We start from the raw sequence: 26,458 nt of genomic DNA, 5'->3' as shown, positions 1-26,458 counted from the left end.
CCCTGTGTATATTATAGAGAATAGCAGCCCCTGTGTATATTATAGAGAATAGCAGCCCCTGTGTATATTATAGAGAATAGCAGCCCCTGTGTATACTATAGTGAATAGCAGCCCCTGTATATTATAGTGAATAGCAGCCCCTGTGTATATTACAGAGAATAGCAGCCCCTGTGTATATTACAGAGAATAGCAGCCCCTGTGTATACTATAGTGAATAGCAGCCCCTGTATATTATAGTGAATAGCAGCCCCTGTGTATATTATAGAGAATAGCAGCCCCTGTGTATATTATAGAGAATAGCAGCCCCTGTGTATATTATAGAGAATAGCAGCCCCTGTGTATATTATAGAGAATAGCAGCCCCTGTGTATATTATAGAGAATAGCAGCCCCTGTGTATATTATAGAGAATAGCAGCCCCTGTGTATAATATAGGGAATAGCAGCTCCTGTGTATATTATAGAGAATAGCAGCCCCTGTGCATACTATAGAGAATAGCAGCCCCTGTGTATACTATAGTGAATAGCAGCTCCTGTGTATATTATAGAGAATAGCAGCCCCTGTGTATATTATAGAGAATAGCAGCCCCTGTGTATATTACAGAGAATAGCAGCCCCTGTGTATATTATAGAGAATAGCAGCCCCTGTGTATACTATAGTGAATAGCAGCTCCTGTGTATATTATAGAGAATAGCAGCCCCTGTGTATATTATAGAGAATAGCAGCCCCTGTGTATATTATAGAGAATAGCAGCCCCTGTGTATATTATAGAGAATAGCAGCCCCTGTGTATATTATAGAGAATAGCAGCCCCTGTGTATATTATAGAGAATAGCAGCCCCTGTGTATATTATAGAGAATAGCAGCCCCTGTGTATATTATAGTGAATAGCAGCCCCTGCGTATATTATAGAGAATAGCAGCCCCTGTGTATACTATAGTGAATAGCAGCTCCTGTGTATATTACAGAGAATAGCAGCCCCTGTGTATATTACAGAGAATAGCAGCCCCTGTGTATATTACAGAGAATAGCAGCCCCTGTGTATATTATAGGGAATAGCAGCCCCTGTGTATATTACAGAGAATAGCAGCCCCTGTGTATATTATAGAGAATAGCAGCCCCTGTGTAAATTATAGAGAATAGCAGCTCCTGTGTATATTATAGAGAATAGCAGCCCCTGTGTATAATATAGGGAATAGCAGCTCCTGTGTATATTATAGAGAATAGCAGCCCCTGTGTATACTATAGAGAATAGCAGCCCCTGTGTATACTATAGTGAATAGCAGCTCCTGTGTATATTATAGAGAATAGCAGCCCCTGTGTATATAATAGAGAATAGCAGCCCCTGTGTATATTATAGAGAATAGCAGCCCCTGTGTATATTATAGAGAATAGCAGCCCCTGTGTATACTATAGAGAATAGCAGCCCCTGTGTATACTATAGTGAATAGCAGCTCCTGTGTATATTATAGAGAATAGCAGCCCCTGTGTATATTATAGAGAATAGCAGCCCCTGTGTATATTATAGAGAATAGCAGCCCCTGTGTATATTACAGAGAATAGCAGCCCCTGTGTATATTATAGAGAATAGCAGCCCCTGTGTATATTATAGAGAATAGCAGCCCCTGTGTATACTATAGAGAATAGCAGCTCCTGTGTATACTATAGAGAATAGCAGCTCCTGTGTATATTATAGAGAATAGCAGCCCCTGTGAATATTATAGAGAATAGCAGCCCCTGTGTATATTACAGAGAATAGCAGCCCCTGTGTATATTATAGAGAATAGCAGCCCCTGTGTATATTATAGGGAATAGCAGACCCTGTGTATATTATAGGGAATAGCAGCCCCTGTGTATATTATAGAGAATAGCAGCCCCTGTGTATATTATAGAGAATAGCAGCCCCTGTGTATATTATAGCGAATAGCAGCCCCTGTGTATATTATAGTGAATAGCAGCCCCTGTGTATATTATACAGAATAGCAGCCCCTGTGTATATTATAGAGAATAGCAGCCCCTGTGTATATTATAGAGAATAGCAGCCCCTGTGTATATTATAGTGAATAGCAGCCCCTGTGTATAATATAGAGAATAGCAGCCCCTGTGTATATTATAGGGAATAGCAGCTCCTGTGTATATTATAGAGAATAGCAGCCCCTGTGTATACTATAGAGAATAGCAGCCCCTGTGTATACTATAGAGAATAGCAGCCCCTGTGTATATTATAGGGAATAGCAGCCCCTGTGTATATTATAGAGAATAGCAGCCCCTGTGTATATTATAGAGAATAGCGGCCCCTGTGTATATTATAGGGAATAGCAGCCCCTGTGTATATTATAGAGAATAGCAGCCCCTGTGTATATTATAGAGAATAGCAGCCCCTGTGTATATTATAGAGAATAGCAGCCGCTGTGTATATTATAGAGAATAGCAGCCCCTGTGTATATTACAGAGAATAGCAGCCCCTGTGTATATTACAGAGAATAGCAGCCCTTGTGTATATTATAGAGAATAGCAGCCCCTGTGTATATAATAGAGAATAGCAGCCCCTGTGTATATTATAGAGAATAGCAGCCCCTGTGTATATTATAGAGAATAGCAGCCCCTGTGTATATTATAGAGAATAGCAGCCCCTGTGTATATTATAGAGAATAGCAGCCCCTGTGTATATTACAGAGAATAGCAGCCCCTGTGTATATTATAGAGAATAGCAGCCCCTGTGTATATTATAGAGAATAGCAGCCCCTGTGTATATTATAGGGAATAGCAGCCAGTGTATATTATAGAGAATAGCAGCTCCTGTGTATATTACAGAGAATAGCAGCCCCTGTGTATATTACAGAGAATAGCAGCCCCTGTGTATATTACAGAGAATAGCAGCCCCTGTGTATACTATAGTGAATAGCAGCCCCTGTATATTATAGTGAATAGCAGCCCCTGTGTATATTATAGAGAATAGCAGCCCCTGTGTATATAATAGAGAATAGCAGCCCCTGTGTATATTATAGAGAATAGCAGCCCCTGTGTATATTATAGAGAATAGCAGCCCCTGTGTATATTATAGAGAATAGCAGCCCCTGTGTATATTACAGAGAATAGCAGCCCCTGTGTATATTATAGAGAATAGCAGCCCCTGTGTATATAATAGAGAATAGCAGCCCCTGTGTATATTATACAGAATAGCAGCCCCTGTGTATATTGTAGGAAATAGCAGTCCCTGTGTATATTATAGAGAGTAGCAGCCCCTGTGTATATTATAGAGAATAGCAGCCCCTGTGTATATTATAGAGAATAGCAGCCACTGTGTATATTATAGAGAATAGCAGCCCTTGTGTATATTATAGAGAATAGCAGCCCCTGTGTATATTATAGAGAATAGCAGCCCCTGTGCATATTATACAGAATAGCAGCCACTGCGTATATTATAGAGAATAGCAGCCCCTGTGTATATTATAGAGAATAGCAGCCCCTGTGTATATTATAGAGAATAGCAGCCCCTGTGCATATTATACAGAATAGCAGCCCCTGTGTATATTGTAGGAAATAGCAGTCCCTGTGTATATTATAGGGAATAGCAGCCCCTGTGTATATTATAGAGAATAGCAGCCACTGTGTATATTATAGAGAATAGCAGCCCTTGTGTATATTATAGAGAATAGCAGCCCCTGTGTATATTATAGAGAATAGCAGCCCCTGTGTATATTATAGAGAATAGCAGCCCCTGTGCATATTATACAGAATAGCAGCCCCTGTGTATATTATAGAGAATAGCAGCCCCTGTGTAAATTATAGAGAATAGCAGCTCCTGTGTATATTATAGAGAATAGCAGCCCCTGTGTATAATATAGGGAATAGCAGCCCCTGTGTATACTATAGAGAATAGCAGCCCCTGTGTATACTATAGTGAATAGCAGCTCCTGTGTATATTATAGAGAATAGCAGCCCCTGTGTATATTATAGAGAATAGCAGCCCCTGTGAAAATTACAGAGAATAGCAGCCCCTGTGTATATTATAGAGAATAGCAGCCCCTGTGTATATTATAGAGAATAGCAGCCCCTGTGTATACTATAGAGAATAGCAGCCCCTGTGTATACTATAGTGAATAGCAGCTCCTGTGTATATTATAGAGAATAGCAGCCCCTGTGTATATTATAGAGAATAGCAGCCCCTGTGTATATTATAGAGAATAGCAGCCCCTGTGTATATTACAGAGAATAGCAGCCCCTGTGTATATTATAGAGAATAGCAGCCCCTGTGTATATTATAGAGAATAGCAGCCCCTGTGTATACTATAGAGAATAGCAGCTCCTGTGTATACTATAGAGAATAGCAGCCCCTGTGTATTTTATAGAGAATAGCAGCTCCTGTGTATATTATAGAGAATAGCAGCCCCTGTGTATATTATAGAGAATAGCAGCCCCTGTGTATATTATAGGGAATAGCAGCCCCTGTGTATATTATAGGGAATAGCAGCCCCTGTGTATATTATAGAGAATAGCAGCCCCTGTGTATATTATAGAGAATAGCAGCCCCTGTGTATATTATAGCGAATAGCAGCCCCTGTGTATATTATAGTGAATAGCAGCCCCTGTGTATATTATACAGAATAGCAGCCCCTGTGTATATTATAGAGAATAGCAGCCCCTGTGTATATTATAGAGAATAGCAGCCCCTGTGTATATTATAGTGAATAGCAGCCCCTGTGTATAATATAGAGAATAGCAGCCCCTGTGTATATTATAGGGAATAGCAGCTCCTGTGTATATTATAGAGAATAGCAGCCCCTGTGTATACTATAGAGAATAGCAGCCCCTGTGTATACTATAGAGAATAGCAGCCCCTGTGTATATTATAGAGAATAGCAGCCCCTGTGTATATTATAGAGAATAGCAGCCCCTGTGTATATTACAGAGAATAGCAGCCCCTGTGTATATTATAGAGAATAGCAGCCCCTGTGTATACTATCGAGAATAGCAGCTCCTGTGTATACTATAGAGAATAGCAGCCCCTGTGTATATTATAGAGAATAGCAGCTCCTGTGTATATTATAGAGAATAGCAGCCCCTGTGTATATTATAGAGAATAGCAGCCCCTGTGTATATTACAGAGAATAGCAGCCCCTGTGTATATTATAGAGAATAGCAGCCCCTGTGTATATTATAGGGAATAGCAGCCCCTGTGTATATTATAGGGAATAGCAGCCCCTGTGTATATTATAGAGAATAGCAGCCCCTGTGTATATTATAGCGAATAGCAGCCCCTGTGTATATTATAGTGAATAGCAGCCCCTGTGTATATTATACAGAATAGCAGCCCCTGTGCATATTATAGAGAATAGCAGCCCCTGTGTATATTATAGAGAATAGCAGCCCCTGTGTATATTATAGTGAATAGCAGCCCCTGTGTATAATATAGAGAATAGCAGCCCCTGTGTATATTATAGGGAATAGCAGCTCCTGTGTATATTATAGAGAATAGCAGCCCCTGTGTATACTATAGAGAATAGCAGCCCCTGTGTATACTATAGAGAATAGCAGCCCCTGTGTATATTATAGGGAATAGCAGCCCCTGTGTATATTATAGAGAATAGCAGCCCCTGTGTATATTATAGAGAATAGCAGCCCCTGTGTATATTATAGGGAATAGCAGCCCCTGTGTATATTATAGAGAATAGCAGCCCCTGTGTATATTATAGAGAATAGCAGCCCCTGTGTATATTATAGAGAATAGCAGCCCCTGTGTATATTATAGAGAATAGCAGCCCCTGTGTATATTACAGAGAATAGCAGCCCCTGTGTATGTAATAGAGAATAGCAGCCCTTGTGTATATTATAGAGAATAGCAGCCCCTGTGTATATAATAGAGAATAGCAGCCCCTGTGTATATAATAGAGAATAGCAGCCCCTGTGTATATTATAGAGAATAGCAGCCCCTGTGTATATTATAGAGAATAGCAGCCCCTGTGTATATTATAGAGAATAGCAGCCCCTGTGTATATAATAGAGAATAGCAGCCCCTGTGTATATTATACAGAATAGCAGCCCCTGTGTATATTGTAGGAAATAGCAGTCCCTGTGTATATTATAGAGAGTAGCAGCCCCTGTGTATATTATAGAGAATAGCAGCCCCGTGTATATTATAGAGAATAGCAGCCACTGTGTATATTATAGAGAATAGCAGCCCTTGTGTATATTATAGAGAATAGCAGCCCCTGTGTATATTATAGAGAATAGCAGCCCCTGTGTATATTATAGAGAATAGCAGCCCCTGTGTATATTATAGAGAATAGCAGCTCTTGTGTATATTACAGAGAATAGCAGCCCCTGTGTATATTACAGAGAATAGCAGCCCCTGTGTATATAATAGAGAATAGCAGCCCCTGTGTATATTATAGAGAATAGCAGCCCCTGTGTATATTATAGAGAATAGCAGCCCCTGTGTATATTATAGGGAATAGCAGCCAGTGTATATTATAGAGAATAGCAGCTCCTGTGTATATTACAGAGAATAGCAGCCCCTGTGTATATTACAGAGAATAGCAGCCCCTGTGTATATTACAGAGAATAGCAGCCCCTGTGTATATTATAGAGAATAGCAGCCCCTGTGTATATTATAGAGAATAGCAGCCCCTGTGTATATTATAGAGAATAGCAGCCCCTGTGTATATTTTAGAGAATAGCAGCCCCTGTGTATACTATAGAGAATAGCAGCCCCTGTGTATACTATAGTGAATAGCAGCTCCTGTGTATATTACAGAGAATAGCAGCCCCTGTGTATATTACAGAGAATAGCAGCCCCTGTGTATATTACAGAGAATAGCAGCCCCTGTGTATATTATAGGGAATAGCAGCCCCTGTGTATATTACAGAGAATAGCAGCCCCTGTGTATATTATAGAGAATAGCAGTCCCTGTGTAAATTATAGAGAATAGCAGCTCCTGTGTATAATATAGGGAATAGCAGCTCCTGTGTATATTATAGAGAATAGCAGCCCCTGTGTATAATATAGGGAATAGCAGCTCCTGTGTATATTATAGAGAATAGCAGCCCCTGTGTATACTATAGAGAATAGCAGCCCCTGTGTATACTATAGTGAATAGCAGCTCCTGTGTATATTATAGAGAATAGCAGCCCCTGTGTATATTATAGAGAATAGCAGCCCCTGTGTATATTACAGAGAATAGCAGCCCCTGTGTATATTATAGTGAATAGCAGCCCCTGCGTATATTATAGAGAACAGCAGCCCCTGTGTATACTGTAGTGAATAGCAGCTCCTGTGTATATTACAGAGAATAGCAGCCCCTGTGTATATTACAGAGAATAGCAGCCCCTGTGTATATTACAGAGAATAGCAGCCCCTGTGTATATTATAGGGAATAGCAGCCCCTGTGTATATTACAGAGAATAGCAGCCCCTGTGTATATTATAGAGAATAGCAGCCCCTGTGTATATTATAGAGAATAGCAGCCCCTGTGTATACTATAGAGAATAGCAGCCCCTGTGTATACTCTTGTGAATAGCAGCTCCTGTGTATATTATAGAGAATAGCAGCCCCTGTGTATATTGTGGAGAATAGCAGCCCCTGTGTATATTATAGAGAATAGCAGCCCCTGTGTATATTACAGAGAATAGCAGCCCCTGTGTATATTATAGAGAATAGCAGCCCCTGTGTATATTATAGAGAATAGCAGCCCCTGTGTATACTATAGAGAATAGCAGCTCCTGTGTATACTATAGAGAATAGCAGCCCCTGTGTATATTATAGAGAATAGCAGCTCCTGTGTATATTATAGAGAATAGCAGCCCCTGTGTATATTATAGAGAATAGCAGCCCCTGTGTATATTACAGAGAATAGCAGCCCCTGTGTATATTATAGAGAATAGCAGCCCCTGTGTATATTATAGGGAATAGCAGCCCCTGTGTATATTATAGGGAATAGCAGCCCCTGTGTATATTACAGAGAATAGCAGCCCCTGTGTATATTATAGAGAATAGCAGCCCCTGTGTATATTATAGAGAATAGCAGCCACTGTGTATATTATAGAGAATAGCAGCCCCTGTGTATATTATAGTGAATAGCAGCCCCTGTGTATATTATAGAGAATAGCAGCTCCTGTGTATATTATACAGAATAGCAGCCCTTGTGTATATTATAGAGAATAGCAGCCCCTGTGTATATTATAGAGAATAGCAGCCCCTGTGTATATTATAGAGAATAGCAGCCCCTGTGTATATTATAGTGAATAGCAGCCCTGTGTATATTATAGAGAATAGCAACCCCTGTGTATATTATAGAGAATAGCAGCCCCTGTGTATATTATAGAGAATAGCAGCCCCTGTGTATATTATAGAGAATAGCAGCCCCTGTGTATATTACAGAGAATAACAGACCGTGTGTATATTACAGAGAATAACAGCCCCTGTGTATATTACAGAGAATAGCAGCCCCTGTGTATATTATAGAGAATAGCAGCCCCTGTGTATATTATAGTGAATAGCAGCCCCTGTGTATATTATACAGAATAGCAGCCCCTGTGTATATTATAGAGAATAGCAGCCCCTGTGTATATTATAGAGAATAGCAGCTCCTGTGTATATTATAGAGAATAGCAGCTCCTGTGTATATTACAGAGAATAGCAGCCCCTGTGTATATTATAGAGAATAGCAGCTCCTGTGTATATTATAGGGAATAGCAGCCCCTGTGTATATTATACCTTCTATACTTCAGGCTTCTGTACCCTCGAGTTTAGAAGATGATCTGATCGAGGTGATTAAGATGATTAAAGGATTCAATAGGGTCGATAGAGAGAAACTATTTCCTCTGGTGGGGGGAGTCCAGAACAAGGGTTTAAAATTAGAGCCAGGCCGTTCAGGGGTGATGTCAGGAAGCACTTCTTCACACAAAGGGTAGCGGAAATCTGGAACTCTCTCCCCCAGAAAGGCTGTGAGGCTGGGGTCAATTCAAAATTTCAAACTTGAGATTGATAGATTTTTGTTGGGTAAGGGTATTAAGGGATACAGAACCAAGGCGGGTAAATGGAGTTAAGATGCAGATCAGCTGCGATCTAGTTACACAGTGTTTACAGCACAGAAGGGGTCCATTCGGCCCAACAGGTCTGTGCCGGTGTTTATGCTCCACACCAGCCGTTGTGACTATTGACGGAGGAAAAGGCACGAGGGGCTGAATGGCCTCCTCCTGTTCCTGTGTGCCAAAGAAGTTCCAATCGGTGTGGGGCTAACGACGGAATCTGACTGAGTGTAATAAAAACCGAAAACACTGGAAACACTCAGCAGGTCAGGCAGCGTCTGAGGAGCGAGAAGCAAAGTTGACGTTTCAGGTCGACGGCCTTTTCAGTCAGAGCTGGAAAAGGTTGGAGGTGACCGAGTGTAAGTCGAGAGTGTCGATTGGGCCAGCAGGAATAAACCCTTTCTCTGTCCCCCTGCAGGTTGATGAACAGCAGCTTAAGAAGCAACTGGATGAAATAGTCAGCATCATAAAGCTGCGGGACGCGTGTGTGATGCCATCCACCCAGGTAGGACGCACCGACTGCTGCTTAATTTTGAAGGGGGTTTGAGACGCAAGCGTGTGACCTTTCCCCGGCCCCCAGCACTCCATAGCTGTGGTCCCAGTGTCCTGGAGCTTCAGGACATCACCGATCGCAGCTCCTGCGCAAAACAGCTGACTCTGAGGAACATTTCAGCCCTGGGTTAAACCATGCCGATCGGTTCTGCTCTCACCCTGACACTGAAACAGACCCGAATATTACAGTAATAAATCTGTCCTGTAATCAGAGTTAGATTTACCGCAATATTAAACCCAAAACCAGCTCATTAAACATTAAAAAAACACAATTTCAAGCCTCTTATTTTCTACAATATGCACAGGGTCAACTACTCTGTAATGCATACAAGATCTCGTATATAATGTAGATCTCGTGCATAATGTAGATCTAGTGTATAATGTAGATCTCGTGCATAATGTAGATCTAGTGTATAATGTAGATCTCGTGTATAATATAGATCTCGTGCATGTAGATCTCGTGCATAATGTAGATCACGTGTATAATATAGATCTCGTGCATAATATAGATCTCGTGTATAATGTAGATCACGTGTATAATGTAGATCTCGTGTATAATATAGATCTCGTGTATAATGTAGATCTCGTGTATAATATAGATCTCGTGTATAATATAGATCTCGTGCATAATATAGATCTCGTGTATAATGTAGATCTCGTGTATAATGTAGATCTCGTGTATAATATAGATCACGTGTATAATGTAGATCTCGTGTATAATATAGATCTCGTGTATAATATAGATCTCGTGCATAATATAGATCTCGTGTATAATGTAGATCTCGTGTATAATGTAGATCTCGTGTATAATGTAGATCTCGTGTATAATGTAGATCTCGTGTATAATGTAGATCTCGTGTATAATATAGATCACGTGTATAATGTAGATCTCGTGTATAATGTAGATCTCGTGCATAATATAGATCTCGTGTATAATGTAGATCTCGTGTATAATATAGATCTCGTGTATAATGTAGATCTCGTGTATAATATAGATCTCGTGTATAATATAGATCTCGTGCATAATATAGATCTCGTGTATAATGTAGATCACGTGTATAATATAGATCACGTGTATAATATAGATCTCGTGCATAATATAGATCTCGTGTATAATGTAGATCTCGTGTATAATATAGATCTCGTGTATAATATAGATCTCGTGCATAATATAGATCTCGTGTATAATGTAGATCACGTGTATAATATAGATCTCGTGTATAATATAGATCTCGTGCATAATGTAGATCTCGTGTATAATGTAGATCACGTGTATAATATAGATCTCGTGTATAATGTAGATCTAGAGTATAATGTAGATCTCGTGTATAATGTAGATCTCGTGTATAATATAGATCTCGTGCATAATGTAGATCTCGTGTATAATGTAGATCTCGTGTATAATATAGATCTCGTGCATAATATAGATCTCGTGTATAATGTAGATCTCGTGTATAATGTAGATCTCGTGCATAATGTAGATCTCGTGTATAATATAGATCTCGTGCATAATGTAGATCTCGTGTATAATGTAGATCTCGTGTATAATATAGATCTCGTGCATAATATAGATCTCGTGCATAATGTAGATCTCGTGCATAATATAGATCTCGTGCATAATGTAGATCTCGTGCATAATATAGATCTCGTGCATAATATAGATCTCGTGCATAATGTAGATCTCGTGTATAATATAGATCTCGTGCATAATATAGATCTCGTGCATAATGTAGATCTCGTGCATAATATAGATCTCGTGCATAATGTAGATCTCGTGCATAATATAGATCTCGTGCATAATGTAGATCTCGTGCATAATGTAGATCTCGTGTATAATATAGATCTCGTGTATAATGTAGATCTCGTGCATAATATAGATCTCGTGCATAATGTAGATCTCGTGCATAATATAGATCTCGTGCATAATGTAGATCTCGTGCATAATGTAGATCTCGTGCATAATATAGATCTCGTGCATAATGTAGATCTCGTGTATAATATAGATCTCGTGCATAATATAGATCTCGTGCATAATGTAGATCTCGTGCATAATGTAGATCTCGTGCATAATGTAGATCTCGTGCATAATGTAGATCTCGTGCATAATATAGATCTCGTGCATAATGTAGATCTCGTGCATAATGTAGATCTCGTGTATAATATAGATCTCGTGCATAATGTAGATCTCGTGTATAATATAGATCTCGTGCATAATATAGATCTCGTGCATAATGTAGATCTCGTGCATAATGTAGATCTCGTGTATAATATAGATCTCGTGCATAATATAGATCTCGTGTATAATATAGATCTCGTGCATAATGTAGATCTCGTGTATAATATAGATCTCGTGCATAATATAGATCTCGTGCATAATGTAGATCTCGTGTATAATGTAGATCTCGTGTATAATATAGATCTCGTGCATAATGTAGATCTCGTGTATAATATAGATCTCGTGTATAATGTAGATCTCGTGCATAATGTAGATCTCGTGTATAATGTAGATCTCGTGTATAATATAGATCTCGTGCATAATATAGATCTCGTGTATAATATAGATCTCGTGCATAATATAGATCTCGTGCATAATATAGATCTCGTGCATAATGTAGATCTCGTGTATAATGTAGATCTCGTGTATAATATAGATCTCGTGCATAATATAGATCTCGTGTATAATATAGATCTCGTGTATAATATAGATCTCGTGCATAATATAGATCTCGTGCATAATGTAGATCTCGTGTATAATGTAGATCTCGTGTATAATATAGATCTCGTGCATAATGTAGATCTCGTGTATAATATAGATCTCGTGCATAATATAGATCTCGTGCATAATGTAGATCTCGTGTATAATGTAGATCTCGTGCATAATATAGATCTCGTGCATAATATAGATCTCGTGCATAATATAGATCTCGTGTATAATGTAGATCTCGTGTATAATATAGATCTCGTGTATAATGTAGATCTCGTGTATAATATAGATCTCGTGCATAATGTAGATCTCGTGTATAATATAGATCTCGTGCATAATGTAGATCTCGTGTATAATATAGATCTCGTGCATAATGTAGATCTCGTGTATAATATAGATCTCGTGCATAATATAGATCTCGTGCATAATGTAGATCTCGTGTATAATATAGATCTCGTGCATAATATAGATCTCGTGCATAATGTAGATCTCGTGTATAATGTAGATCTCGTGCATAATATAGATCTCGTGCATAATGTAGATCTCGTGTATAATATAGATCTCGTGTATAATGTAGATCACGTGCATAATATAGATCTCGTGCATAATATAGATCTCGTGTATAATGTAGATCACGTGTATAATATAGATCTTGTGTATAATATAGATCTCGTGCATAATATAGATCTCGTGCATAATGTAGATCTCGTGTATAATGTAGATCTCGTGCATAATATAGATCTCGTGCATAATGTAGATCTCGTGTATAATGTAGATCTAGTGTATAATATAGATCTCGTGTATAATGTAGATCTCGTGTATAATATAGATCTCGTGCATAATATAGATCTCGTGCATAATGTAGATCTCGTGTATAATGTAGATCTCGTGTATAATATAGATCTCGTGCATAATATAGATCTCGTGCATAATGTAGATCTCGTGTATAATATAGATCTCGTGTATAATGTAGATCTCGTGCATAATGTAGATCTCGTGTATAATATAGATCACGTGTATAATATAGATCTCGTGTATAATGTAGATCTCGTGCATAATATAGATCTCGTGCATAATGTAGATCTCGTGTATAATGTAGATCTCGTGCATAATATAGATCTCGTGCATAATATAGATCTCGTGCATAATATAGATCTCGTGTATAATATAGATCTCGTGTATAATGTAGATCTCGTGCATAATATAGATCTCGTGTATAATGTAGATCTCGTGCATAATATAGATCTCGTGCATAATGTAGATCTCGTGTATAATATAGATCTCGTGCATAATATAGATCTCGTGCATAATGTAGATCTCGTGTATAATGTAGATCTCGTGCATAATATAGATCTCGTGCATAATGTAGATCTCGTGTATAATGTAGATCTCGTGCATAATATAGATCTCGTGCATAATATAGATCTCGTGCATAATGTAGATCACGTGTATAATATAGATCTTGTGTATAATATAGATCTCGTGCATAATATAGATCTCGTGTATAATATAGATCTCGTGTATAATGTAGATCTCGTGTATAATATAGATCTCGTGTATAATATAGATCTCGTGCATAATATAGATCTCGTGTATAATGTAGATCTCGTGCATAATGTAGATCTCGTGTATAATATAGATCTCGTGTATAATGTAGATCTCGTGTATAATGTAGATCTCGTGTATAATATAGATCTCGTGTATAATGTAGATCTCGTGTATAATATAGATCTCGTGTATAATATAGATCTCGTGTATAATATAGATCTCGTGCATAATGTAGATCTCGTGCATAATATAGATCACGTGTATAATATAGATCTTGTGTATAATATAGATCTCGTGCATAATATAGATCTCGTGTATAATATAGATCTCGTGTATAATATAGATCTCGTGTATAATGTAGATCTCGTGTATAATATAGATCTCGTGTATAATGTAGATCTCGTGCATAATGTAGATCTCGTGTATAATATAGATCTCGTGTATAATATAGATCTCGTGCATAATATAGATCTCGTGCATAATATAGATCTCGTGCATAATGTAGATCACGTGTATAATATAGATCTCGTGTATAATATAGATCTCGTGCATAATATAGATCTCGTGTATAATATAGATCTCGTGTATAATGTAGATCTCGTGTATAATATAGATCTCGTGTATAATATAGATCTCGTGCATAATGTAGATCTCGTGCATAATGTAGATCTCGTGTATAATATAGATCTCGTGCATAATATAGATCTCGTGCATAATATAGATCTCGTGCATAATATAGATCTCGTGCATAATGTAGATCTCGTGCATAATATAGATCTCGTGTATAATATAGATCTCGTGCATAATATAGATCTCGTGCATAATATAGATCTCGTGTATAATGTAGATCTCGTGTATAATATAGATCTCGTGCATAATATAGATCTCGTGTATAATATAGATCTCGTGCATAATGTAGATCTCGTGCATAATATAGATCTCGTGCATAATATAGATCTCGTGCATAATATAGATCTCGTGTATAATGTAGATCTCGTGTATAATATAGATCTCGTGTATAATATAGATCTCGTGTATAATATAGATCTCGTGCATAATATAGATCTCGTGCATAATATAGATCTCGTGCATAATATAGATCTCGTGTATAATATAGATCTCGTGTATAATATAGATCTCGTGCATAATGTAGATCTCGTGCATAATGTAGATCTCGTGTATAATGTAGATCTCGTGCATAATGTAGATCTCGTGTATAATGTAGATCTCGTGTATAATGTAGATCTCGTGCATAATATAGATCTCGTGTATAATATAGATCTCGTGCATAATATAGATCTCGTGTATAATATAGATCTCGTGTATAATATAGATCTCGTGCATAATGTAGATCTCGTGTATAATGTAGATCTCGTGCATAATATAGATCTCGTGCATAATGTAGATCTCGTGTATAATATAGATCTCGTGCATAATGTAGATCTCGTGTATAATATAGATCTCGTGCATAATATAGATCTCGTGCATAATGTAGATCTCGTGTATAATGTAGATCTCGTGCATAATATAGATCTCGTGCATAATGTAGATCTCGTGTATAATATAGATCTCGTGCATAATATAGATCTCGTGCATAATGTAGATCTCGTGCATAATATAGATCTCGTGCATAATGTAGATCTCGTGCATAATGTAGATCTCGTGTATAATATAGATCTCGTGCATAATGTAGATCTCGTGTATAATATAGATCTCGTGCATAATATAGATCTCGTGCATAATGTAGATCTCGTGTATAATATAGATCTCGTGCATAATGTAGATCTCGTGTATAATATAGATCTCGTGCATAATATAGATCTCGTGCATAATGTAGATCTCGTGTATAATGTAGATCTCGTGCATAATATAGATCTCGTGCATAATGTAGATCTCGTGTATAATGTAGATCTCGTGCATAATGTAGATCTCGTGCATAATATAGATCTCGTGCATAATGTAGATCTCGTGTATAATATAGATCTCGTGCATAATGTAGATCTCGTGTATAATATAGATCTCGTGCATAATGTAGATCTCGTGTATAATATAGATCTCGTGCATAATGTAGATCTCGTGTATAATATAGATCTCGTGCATAATGTAGATCTCGTGTATAATATAGATCTCGTGCATAATATAGATCTCGTGCATAATGTAGATCTCGTGCATAATATAGATCTCGTGCATAATGTAGATCTCGTGTATAATGTAGATCTCGTGCATAATATAGATCTCGTGCATAATGTAGATCTCGTGTATAATATAGATCTCGTGCATAATGTAGATCTCGTGTATAATATAGATCTCGTGCATAATATAGATCTCGTGCATAATGTAGATCTCGTGCATAATGTAGATCTCGTGCATAATATAGATCTCGTGCTATAATGTAGATCTCGTGTATAATATAGATCTCGTGCATAATGTAGATCTCGTGCATAATATAGATCTCGTGCATAATGTAGATCTCGTGTATAATATAGATCTCGTGTATAATGTAGATCTCGTGTATAATATAGATCTCGTGCATAATGTAGATCACGTGCATAATATAGAGCTCGTGCATAATGTAGATCTCGTGCATAATATAGATCTCGTGTATAATGTAGATCACGTGTATAATATAGATCTCGTGTATAATATAGATCTCGTGCATAATGTAGATCTCGTGTATAATGTAGATCTCGTGTATAATGTAGATCTCGTGTATAATGTAGATCTCGTGCATAATGTAGATCTCGTGTATAATATAGATCTCGTGCATAATATAATCTCGTGCATAATATAGATCTCGTGCATAATATAGATCACGTGCATAATATAGATCACGTGCATAATGTAGATCACGTGTATAATATAGATCTCGTGTATAATGTAGATCACGTGTATAATATAGATCTCGTGTATAATATAGATCTCGTGCATAATATAGATCTCGTGCATAATATAGATCTCATGCATAATGTAGATCACGTGTATAATATAGATCTCGTGTATAATGTAGATCACGTGTATAATGTAGATCTCGTGCATAATATAGATCTCGTGCATAATGTAGATCTCGTGTATAATGTAGATCACGTGTATAATATAGATCTCGTGTATAATATAGATCTCGTGTATAATATAGATCTCGTGCATAATATAGATCTCGTGCATAATATAGATCTCGTGTATAATATAGATCTCGTGTATAATATAGATCTCGTGCATAATGTAGATCTCGTGTATAATGTAGATCTCGTGTATAATGTAGATCTCGTGCATAATGTAGATCACGTGCATAATATAGATCTCGTGTATAATGTAGATCTCGTGCATAATATAGATCTCGTGTATAATATAGATCTCGTGTATAATATAGATCTCGTGCATAATATAGATCTCGTGCATAATGTAGATCTCGTGTATAATATAGATCTCGTGTATAATGTAGATCTCGTGCATAATGTAGATCACGTGCATAATATAGATCTCGTGTATAATATAGATCTCGTGTATAATATAGATCTCGTGCATAATGTAGATCTCGTGTATAATATAGATCTCGTGTATAATGTAGATCTCGTGCATAATATAGATCTCGTGCATAATGTAGATCTCGTGTATAATATAGATCTCGTGCATAATATAGATCTCGTGCATAATATAGATCTCGTGTATAATATAGATCTCGTGTATAATATAGATCTCGTGCATAATGTAGATCACGTGTATAATATAGATCTCGTGCATAATATAGATCTCGTGCATAATATAGATCTCGTGTATAATATAGATCTCGTGTATAATGTAGATCACGTGTATAATATAGATCTTGTGTATAATATAGATCTTGTGTATAATATAGATCTCGTGCATAATATAGATCTTGTGCATAATATAGATCTCGTGTATAATGTAGATCTCGTGTATAATGTAGATCTCGTGTATAATGTAGATCTCGTGCATAATATAGATCTCGTGCATAATGTAGATCTCGTGTATAATATAGATCTCGTGCATAATATAGATCTCGTGTATAATGTAGATCACGTGCATAATATAGATCTCGTGTATAATATAGATCTCGTGTATAATATAGATCTCGTGCATAATGTAGATCTCGTGCATAATGTAGATCTCGTGTATAATGTAGATCACGTGCATAATATAGATCTCGTGTATAATATAGATCTCGTGTATAATATAGATCTCGTGCATAATGTAGATCTCGTGCATAATATAGATCTCGTGTATAATATAGATCTCGTGCATAATATAGATCTCGTGCATAATGTAGATCTCGTGTATAATGTAGATCTCGTGCATAATGTAGATCTCGTGCATAATATAGATCTCGTGTATAATATAGATCTCGTGCATAATGTAGATCTCGTGTATAATATAGATCTCGTGCATAATGTAGATCTCGTGTATAATGTAGATCTCGTGCATAATATAGATCTCGTGCATAATGTAGATCTCGTGCATAATGTAGATCTCGTGCATAATGTAGATCTCGTGCATAATGTAGATCTCGTGCATAATATAGATCTCGTGTATAATATAGATCTCGTGCATAATATAGATCTCGTGTATAATATAGATCTCGTGCATAATGTAGATCTCGTGTATAATGTAGATCACGTGCATAATATAGATCTCGTGCATAATGTAGATCTCGTGTATAATATAGATCTCGTGCATAATATAGATCTCGTGCATAATATAGATCTCGTGCATAATATAGATCTCGTGTATAATATAGATCTCGTGCATAATGTAGATCTCGTGTATAATGTAGATCTCGTGCATAATATAGATCTCGTGTATAATGTAGATCTCGTGCATAATGTAGATCTCGTGTATAATATAGATCTCGTGTATAATATAGATCTTGTGCATAATGTAGATCTCGTGCATAATGTAGATCTCGTGTATAATATAGATCTCGTGCATAATGTAGATCTCGTGTATAATGTAGATCTCGTGCATAATATAGATCTCGTGTATAATATAGATCTCGTGCATAATATAGATCTCGTGTATAATATAGATCTCGTGTATAATATAGATCTCGTGTATAATGTAGATCACGTGCATAATATAGATCTCGTGCATAATGTAGATCTCGTGTATAATATAGATCTCGTGCATAATATAGATCTCGTGCATAATGTAGATCTCGTGTATAATGTAGATCTCGTGCATAATGTAGATCACGTGCATAATATAGATCTCGTGTATAATATAGATCTCGTGCATAATATAGATCTCGTGCATAATATAGATCTCGTGCATAATATAGATCTCGTGTATAATATAGATCTCGTGTATAATGTAGATCTCGTGCATAATATAGATCTCGTGCATAATATAGATCTCGTGCATAATATAGATCTCGTGTATAATGTAGATCTCGTGTATAATGTAGATCTCGTGTATAATATAGATCTCGTGCATAATATAGATCTCGTGCATAATATAGATCTCGTGTATAATGTAGATCTCGTGTATAATGTAGATCTCGTGTATAATATAGATCTCGTGCATAATATAGATCTCGTGTATAATGTAGATCTCGTGTATAATATAGATCTCGTGCATAATATAGATCTCGTGCATAATATAGATCTCGTGTATAATATAGATCTCGTGCATAATATAGATCTCGTGCATAATGTAGATCTCGTGTATAATGTAGATCTCGTGTATAATATAGATCTCGTGTATAATGTAGATCTCGTGCATAATATAGATCTCGTGTATAATATAGATCTCGTGCATAATATAGATCTCGTGCATAATATAGATCTCGTGTATAATGTAGATCTCGTGTATAATGTAGATCTCGTGTATAATATAGATCTCGTGCATAATATAGATCTCGTGTATAATGTAGATCTCGTGTATAATATAGATCTCGTGCATAATATAGATCTCGTGCATAATATAGATCTCGTGCATAATGTAGATCTCGTGTATAATGTAGATCACGTGCATAATATAGATCTCGTGCATAATATAGATCTCGTGTATAATGTAGATCTCGTGCATAATGTAGATCTCGTGTATAATGTAGATCTCGTGTATAATATAGATCTCGTGCATAATGTAGATCTCGTGTATAATGTAGATCACGTGTATAATATAGATCTTGTGTATAATGTAGATCTCGTGTATAATGTAGATCTCGTGTATAATATAGATCTCGTGCATAATGTAGATCTCGTGCATAATATAGATCTCGTGCATAATGTAGATCTCGTGTATAATGTAGATCTCGTGTATAATGTAGATCTCGTGCATAATATAGATCTCGTGCATAATGTAGATCTCGTGTATAATATAGATCTCGTGCATAATATAGATCTCGTGCATAATATAGATCTCGTGCATAATATAGATCTCGTGCATAATATAGATCTCGTGCATAATATAGATCTCGTGTATAATGTAGATCACGTGTATAATATAGATCTCGTGCATAATATAGATCTCGTGTATAATGTAGATCTCGTGTATAATGTAGATCTCGTGTATAATATAGATCTCGTGCATAATGTAGATCTCGTGTATAATATAGATCTCGTGCATAATATAGATCTCGTGCATAATATAGATCTCGTGTATAATATAGATCTCGTGCATAATATAGATCTCGTGCATAATATAGATCTCGTGCATAATGTAGATCTCGTGTATAATGTAGATCTAGTGTATAATGTAGATCTCGTGCATAATGTAGATCTCGTGTATAATATAGATCTCGTGTATAATATAGATCTCGTGCATAATATAGATCTCGTGTATAATATAGATCTCGTGCATAATATAGATCTCGTGTATAATATAGATCTCGTGTATAATATAGATCTCGTGTATAATATAGATCTCGTGCATAATATAGATCTCGTGTATAATATAGATCTCGTGCATAATATAGATCTCGTGTATAATATAGATCTCGTGTATAATATAGATCTCGTGCATAATATAGATCTCGTGTATAATATAGATCTCGTGTATAATATAGATCTCGTGTATAATATAGATCTCGTGTATAATATAGATCTTGTGTATAATATAGATCTCGTGCATAATGTAGATCTCGTGCATAATGTAGATCTCGTGCATAATGTAGATCTCGTGTATAATGTAGATCTAGTGTATAATGTAGATCTCGTGTATAATATAGATCTCGTGCATAATATAGATCTTGTGTATAATATAGATCTTGTGTATAATATAGATCTCGTGCATAATATAGATCTCGTGTATAATATAGATCTCGTGCATAATGTAGATCTCGTGTATAATGTAGATCTCGTGTATAATGTAGATCTAGTGTATAATGTAGATCTCGTGTATAATATAGATCTTGTGTATAATATAGATCTTGTGCATAATATAGATCTCGTGCATAATATAGATCTCGTGCATAATATAGATCTCGTGTATAATGTAGATCTCGTGTATAATGTAGATCTCGTGTATAATGTAGATCTCGTGCATAATGTAGATCTCGTGCATAATGTAGATCTCGTGTATAATGTAGATCACGTGTATAATATAGATCTCGTGCATAATATAGATCTCGTGTATAATATAGATCTCGTGTATAATATAGATCTCGTGCATAATATAGATCACGTGTATAATATAGATCTCGTGTATAATATAGATCTCGTGTATAATATAGATCTCGTGCATAATGTAGATCTCGTGCATAATGTAGATCTCGTGTATAATATAGATCTCGTGCATAATATAGATCTCGTGTATAATGTAGATCTCGTGCATAATATAGATCTCGTGTATAATGTAGATCTCGTGTATAATATAGATCTCGTGTATAATGTAGATCTCGTGCATAATATAGATCTCGTGTATAATGTAGATCTAGTGTATAATGTAGATCTCGTGTATAATATAGATCTTGTGTATAATATAGATCTTGTGCATAATATAGATCTCGTGCATAATATAGATCTCGTGCATAATGTAGATCTCGTGCATAATGTAGATCTCGTGCATAATGTAGATCTCGTGTATAATGTAGATCTAGTGTATAATGTAGATCTCGTGTATAATATAGATCTCGTGCATAATATAGATCTTGTGTATAATATAGATCTTGTGTATAATATAGATCTCGTGTATAATGTAGATCTCGTGCATAATATAGATCTCGTGTATAATATAGATCTCGTGTATAATGTAGATCTCGTGTATAATGTAGATCTCGTGCCTTCTTAAGCACCTTATCTACCTATGGACCTTTGAATAAATCTCTCTGCCCTCTCCTGTGTAGAATGCCGGTGACTTTATCTGCACTGTCTATCTGGAGGAGAAGAAATCAGATTGTGAGTTGAGTTTGAAGGTGAGTTGGAAAGAACTGGTCGACTTTATTGATTTGTTTCCCTGATGTGCTGCTTTGACCCAAAGAAAGGCCTGAAGGGGGTCGTCACTGAGCTGGCTGTCTGTCTGACTCTGTCTTTGTCTGTCTGTGTCTGTCTCTGTCTGTCTCTGTCTTTGTCTGACTCTGTCTGTGTCTGTCTTTGTCTGTCTGTGTCTGTCTCTGTCTGTCTTTGTCTGTCTGTGTCTGTCTCTGTCTTTGTCTGACTCTGTCTGTGTCTGTCTTTGTCTGTCTCTGTCTGTCTTTGTCTGTCTCTGTCTGTCTTTGTCTGTCTGTGTCTGTCTGTGTCTGTCTCTGTCTGTCTTTGTCTGTCTGTGTCTGTCTCTGTCTGTCTCTGTCTGTCTTTGTCTGTCTCTCTCTGTCTGTCTGTGTCCGTCTGTCTCTGTCTGTCTTTTTTTAAATTTGTTTATGGGATGTGGGCGTCGCTGGCAAGGCCGGCATTTATTGCCCATCCCTAGTTGCCCCTTGAGAAGGTGGTGGTGAGCCGCCTTCTTGAACCGCTGCAGTCCGTGTGGTGAAGGTGCTCCCACAGTGCTGTTAGGGAGGGAGTTCCAGGATTTTGACCCAGCGACGATGAAGGATCAGCGCTATATTTCTACGTCAGGATGGTGTGTGACTTGGAGGGGAACTTGGAGGTGGTGGAGTCCCCATGCGTCTGCTGCCCTTGTCCTTCTAGGTGGTAGAGGTCGCGGGTTTGGGAGGTGCTGCCGAAGAAGCCTTGGCGAGTTGCTGCAGTGCATCTTGTAGATGGTCCACACTGCAGCCACGGTGCGCCGGTGGTGGAGGGAGTGAATGTTGAAGGTGGTGGATGGGGTGCCAATCAAGCGGGCTGCTTTGTCCTGGATGGTGTCGAGCTTCTTGAGTGTTGTTGGAACTGCACTCATCCAGGCAAGTGGAGAGTATTCCATCACACTCCTGACTTGTGCCTTGTAGATGGTGGAAAGGCTTTGGGGAGTCAGGAGGTGAGACACTCGCCGCAGAATACCCAGCCTCTGACCTGCTCTTGTTGCCACAGTATTTATGTGGCTGGTCCAGTTAAGTTTCTGGTCAATGGTGACGCCCCAGGATGTTGATGTTGGGGGATTCGGCGATGGTAATGCTGTTGAATGTCGAGGGGCGGTGGTTAGACTCTCGCTTGTTGGGGCTAGTCGTTGCCTGGCACTTGTGTGGCGTGAATGTTACCTGCCACTTATCAGCCCAAGCCTGAACGTCGTCCAGGTCTTGTTGCATGCGGGCATGGACTGCTTCATTATCTGAGGAGTTGTGAATGGTGCTGAATACTGTGCGGTCATCAGAGAACATCCCCATTTCTGACCTTATGATGGAGGGAAGGTCATTGATGAAGCAGCTGAAGATGGTTGGGCCGAGGACACTGCCCTGAGGAACTCCTGCAGCAATGTCCTGGGGCTGTGATGATTGACCTTCAACCACCACAACCATCTTCCTTTGTGCTAGGTATGACTCCAGCCAGTGGAGCGTTTTCCCCCTGATTCCCATTGACTTCAGTTTTACTAGGGCTCCTTGATGCCACACCCGGTCAAATGCTGCCTTGATGTCAAGGGCAGTTACTCGCACCTCACCTCTGGAATTCAGCTCCTTTGTCCATGTCTGTGACTTTCTTTGTCTGTCTGTCTGTCTTTGCCTATCTGTCTTTGCCTATCTGTCTGTCTTTGCCTGTCTGTCTGTCTGTTTTGTCTGTCTGTTTTTGTCTGTCTGTTTTGTCTGTCTGTTTTTGTCTGTCTGTCTTTGTCTGACTTTCTGTCTGTCTCTCTGTTTTTGTCTGTCTCTCTGTTTTTGTCTGTCTCTCTGTTTTTGTCTGTCTGTCTTTGTCTGACTTTCTGTCTGTCTCTCTGTTTTTGTCTGTCTCTCTGTTTTTGTCTGTCTCTCTGTTTTTGTCTGTCTCTCTGTTTTTGTCTGTCTGTCTTTGTCTGACTTTCTGTCTGTCTCTCTGTTTTTGTCTGTCTGTCTTTGTCTGCCTGTCTCTCTGTTTTTGTCTGTCTGTCTGTTTTTGTCTGTCTGACTTTCTGTCTGTCTCTGTCTGTCTTTGTCTGTCTGTCTTCGTCAATGCCCAACTCTGCCAACTCTCTGAGGGGCCAGTAGGGGTCGCCAGCCCTCCAGGATTGTCCTGGAGTCTCCAGGAATTGAAAGTTTATCTCCATGACACGGCGGGCAGCAAAAAACCCGGGAGAAAAATCATAGGGGCAATAAAAAAAAATTGTGTTTGAACATTTTTGATCACTAGTCATAAAAATATCTGAAAAAAGGGCAGTTGACTGACAGGCAAGAATCAGCCAATCGGGTCAGCAAGAGTCTGTTCACTTGCCGATTGGCCGCGGGCAAGGCGGGGCACCGCGAGGATGGACGTGCCGGGCGACCAATGGCGGGAGAGTGGGGGCGGGGCAGTTAGAGGCTGGAGGTCATGTGATGAAAGCTCCAGGAATATGCCCGACCAGAGTTGGGAACCCGAGGGGAACCGTTAAGCCGTGTTTCCTCCTCTGTCCTGGTGCTCACTGGGATACGGGTTGGAGGAGCGCCGTCCTGGTCTCCACCCGACTGGCTGTCATTCAGTGCATGAGGCCGGAGAGCGGATGCTGGGCGGTGCCCAAACAAGAAGTCGACGCCTTCAGGAGAGGAGGGGAGTCGCGTCGGCCCCGTGGAAATGTGTGTCAGCGCTCAGTCCGGCTCGCGTCTCTGACTCTCTGCTCTCCCCTTTAGGTCCCAGCGACCATGACGGCCCAGGAACTGACCAACGAGATTCTGTATCTCCGCAAACTGATTATTAAGGAGAAAGACAATTGGAGCTGTTTCGAGGTGATCGAGAGAGAGGAAATAGGTCAGTCCCGTTGCTTTTTTTCACCCTTTTGAGGCCCCTACCCTTAAACCCACCCTGTACTCTATCTCTCTCACACTCCTCAGCCAGGCACTGGCCCTCTCCCTTTCAAATCTGCCGTCATCACTTCCCTCTTCAAAAAAAAAACCACCCTGACCCCTCTACTCCTTGCAAACTGTCACCTCATCTCCAACCTCCCTTCCCCTCCAAAGCCCTGGAAGATTGTGGCAGCCCGAGGTTTAGCCCTCGTTCCCCACTCTCTCCGCCCGTCTCTTCCAGCCACCACCCCGCTGTCCTGTGGACCCCAACCGGCCCGCTCCCTCCCTGCTTCTCAAAGTCTCCGAAACTCCCTTCTCTTTCACCGCGTCCTCAGCCGCCCTTCCTCCTAATCACGGCCCACCTTTCCTGCGCCCAGTAAAGCATTTTGAAGCACCTCTTTCTAGGTGCTGGGCTGATGTAATTTGATGAAAAGCAGCACTGATGAAGATGACTGAAGGCTGGCGAGTCACTGCGGCAGAGACCGTTCACCAGGGTCCAGTACCGGCCGCCGCCTGCTGGTGGCGATGCTGAACCAATAGCTGGGAATAGGGCTCGGCAGCGCCACCAGCAGTAAACTAGTGGGCACTGCAGCCTGACCGAGCTATCAGATAATGTGCAGGGAGTGAGATAGACTGCAGGCTGTGAGGGACTGAGATAGACTACAGGGTGTGAGGGACTGAGATAGACTACAGGGTGTGAGGGACTGAGATAGACTGCAGGCTGTGAGGGAGTGAGATAGACTGCAGGCTGTGAGGGACTGAGATAGACTGCAGGCTGTGAGGGACTGAGATAGACTGCAGGCTGTGAGGGAGTGAGATAGACTACAGGGTGTGAGGGACTGAGATAGACTGCAGGGTGTGAGGGAGTGAGATAGACTACAGGGTGTGAGGGACTGAGATAGACTGCAGGCTGTGAGGGACTGAGATAGACTACAGGGTGTGAGAGACTGAGATAGGCTGCAGGGTGTGAGGGAGTGAGATAGACTACAGGGTGTGAGGGACTGAGATAGACTGCAGGCTGTGAGGGACTGAGAGACTGCAGGGTGTGAGGGACTGAGATAGACTACAGGGTGTGAGGGAGTGAGATAGACTGCAGGGTGTGAGGAGTGAGATAGACTACAGGGTGTGAGGGACTGAGATAGACGACAGGGTGTGAGGAGTGAGATAGACTGCAGGGTGTGAGGGAGTGAGATAGACTACAGGGTGTGAGGGCCTGAGATAGACTGCAGGGTGTGAGGGAGTGAGATAGACTACAGGGTGTGAGGGACTGAGATAGACTACAGGGTGTGAGGGACTGAGATAGACTACAGGGTGTGAGGGACTGAGATAGACTACAGGGTGTGAGGGAGTGAGAT

At 39.1% G+C, this 26,458-nt stretch overlaps 1 protein-coding gene across 9 annotated transcripts in view; it reads left to right on the top strand.

The window, feature by feature from the left end:
• Nucleotides 1-26,458, top strand: part of arap1 (ArfGAP with RhoGAP domain, ankyrin repeat and PH domain 1) — a 295,009-nt gene that overhangs the window by 192,194 nt on the left and 76,357 nt on the right. For all 9 annotated transcript variants that reach the window (XR_015079826.1, XM_085999757.1, XM_085999755.1 and 6 more), the window contains 3 exons: nucleotides 9,446-9,532; nucleotides 22,131-22,199; nucleotides 24,951-25,068. Coding sequence is in view for 8 of the 9 variants with exons in the window: in XM_085999757.1 (XP_085855883.1) it covers nucleotides 9,446-9,532; nucleotides 22,131-22,199; nucleotides 24,951-25,068 (274 nt within the window). In the remaining variant the exon portion in view is untranslated. The remainder of the gene's footprint in view (nucleotides 1-9,445; nucleotides 9,533-22,130; nucleotides 22,200-24,950; nucleotides 25,069-26,458) is intronic.

This window comes from Somniosus microcephalus, chromosome 10 (genome assembly GCF_052327205.1).
Source record: "Somniosus microcephalus isolate GS21.2 chromosome 10, FLI_Smic_1.0, whole genome shotgun sequence".
NCBI classification, from domain to species: domain Eukaryota; kingdom Metazoa; phylum Chordata; class Chondrichthyes; order Squaliformes; family Somniosidae; genus Somniosus; species Somniosus microcephalus.
The sequence above is the reverse complement of the archived record's forward strand: the minus strand, read 5'-3'. Positions and strand labels throughout refer to the sequence as shown.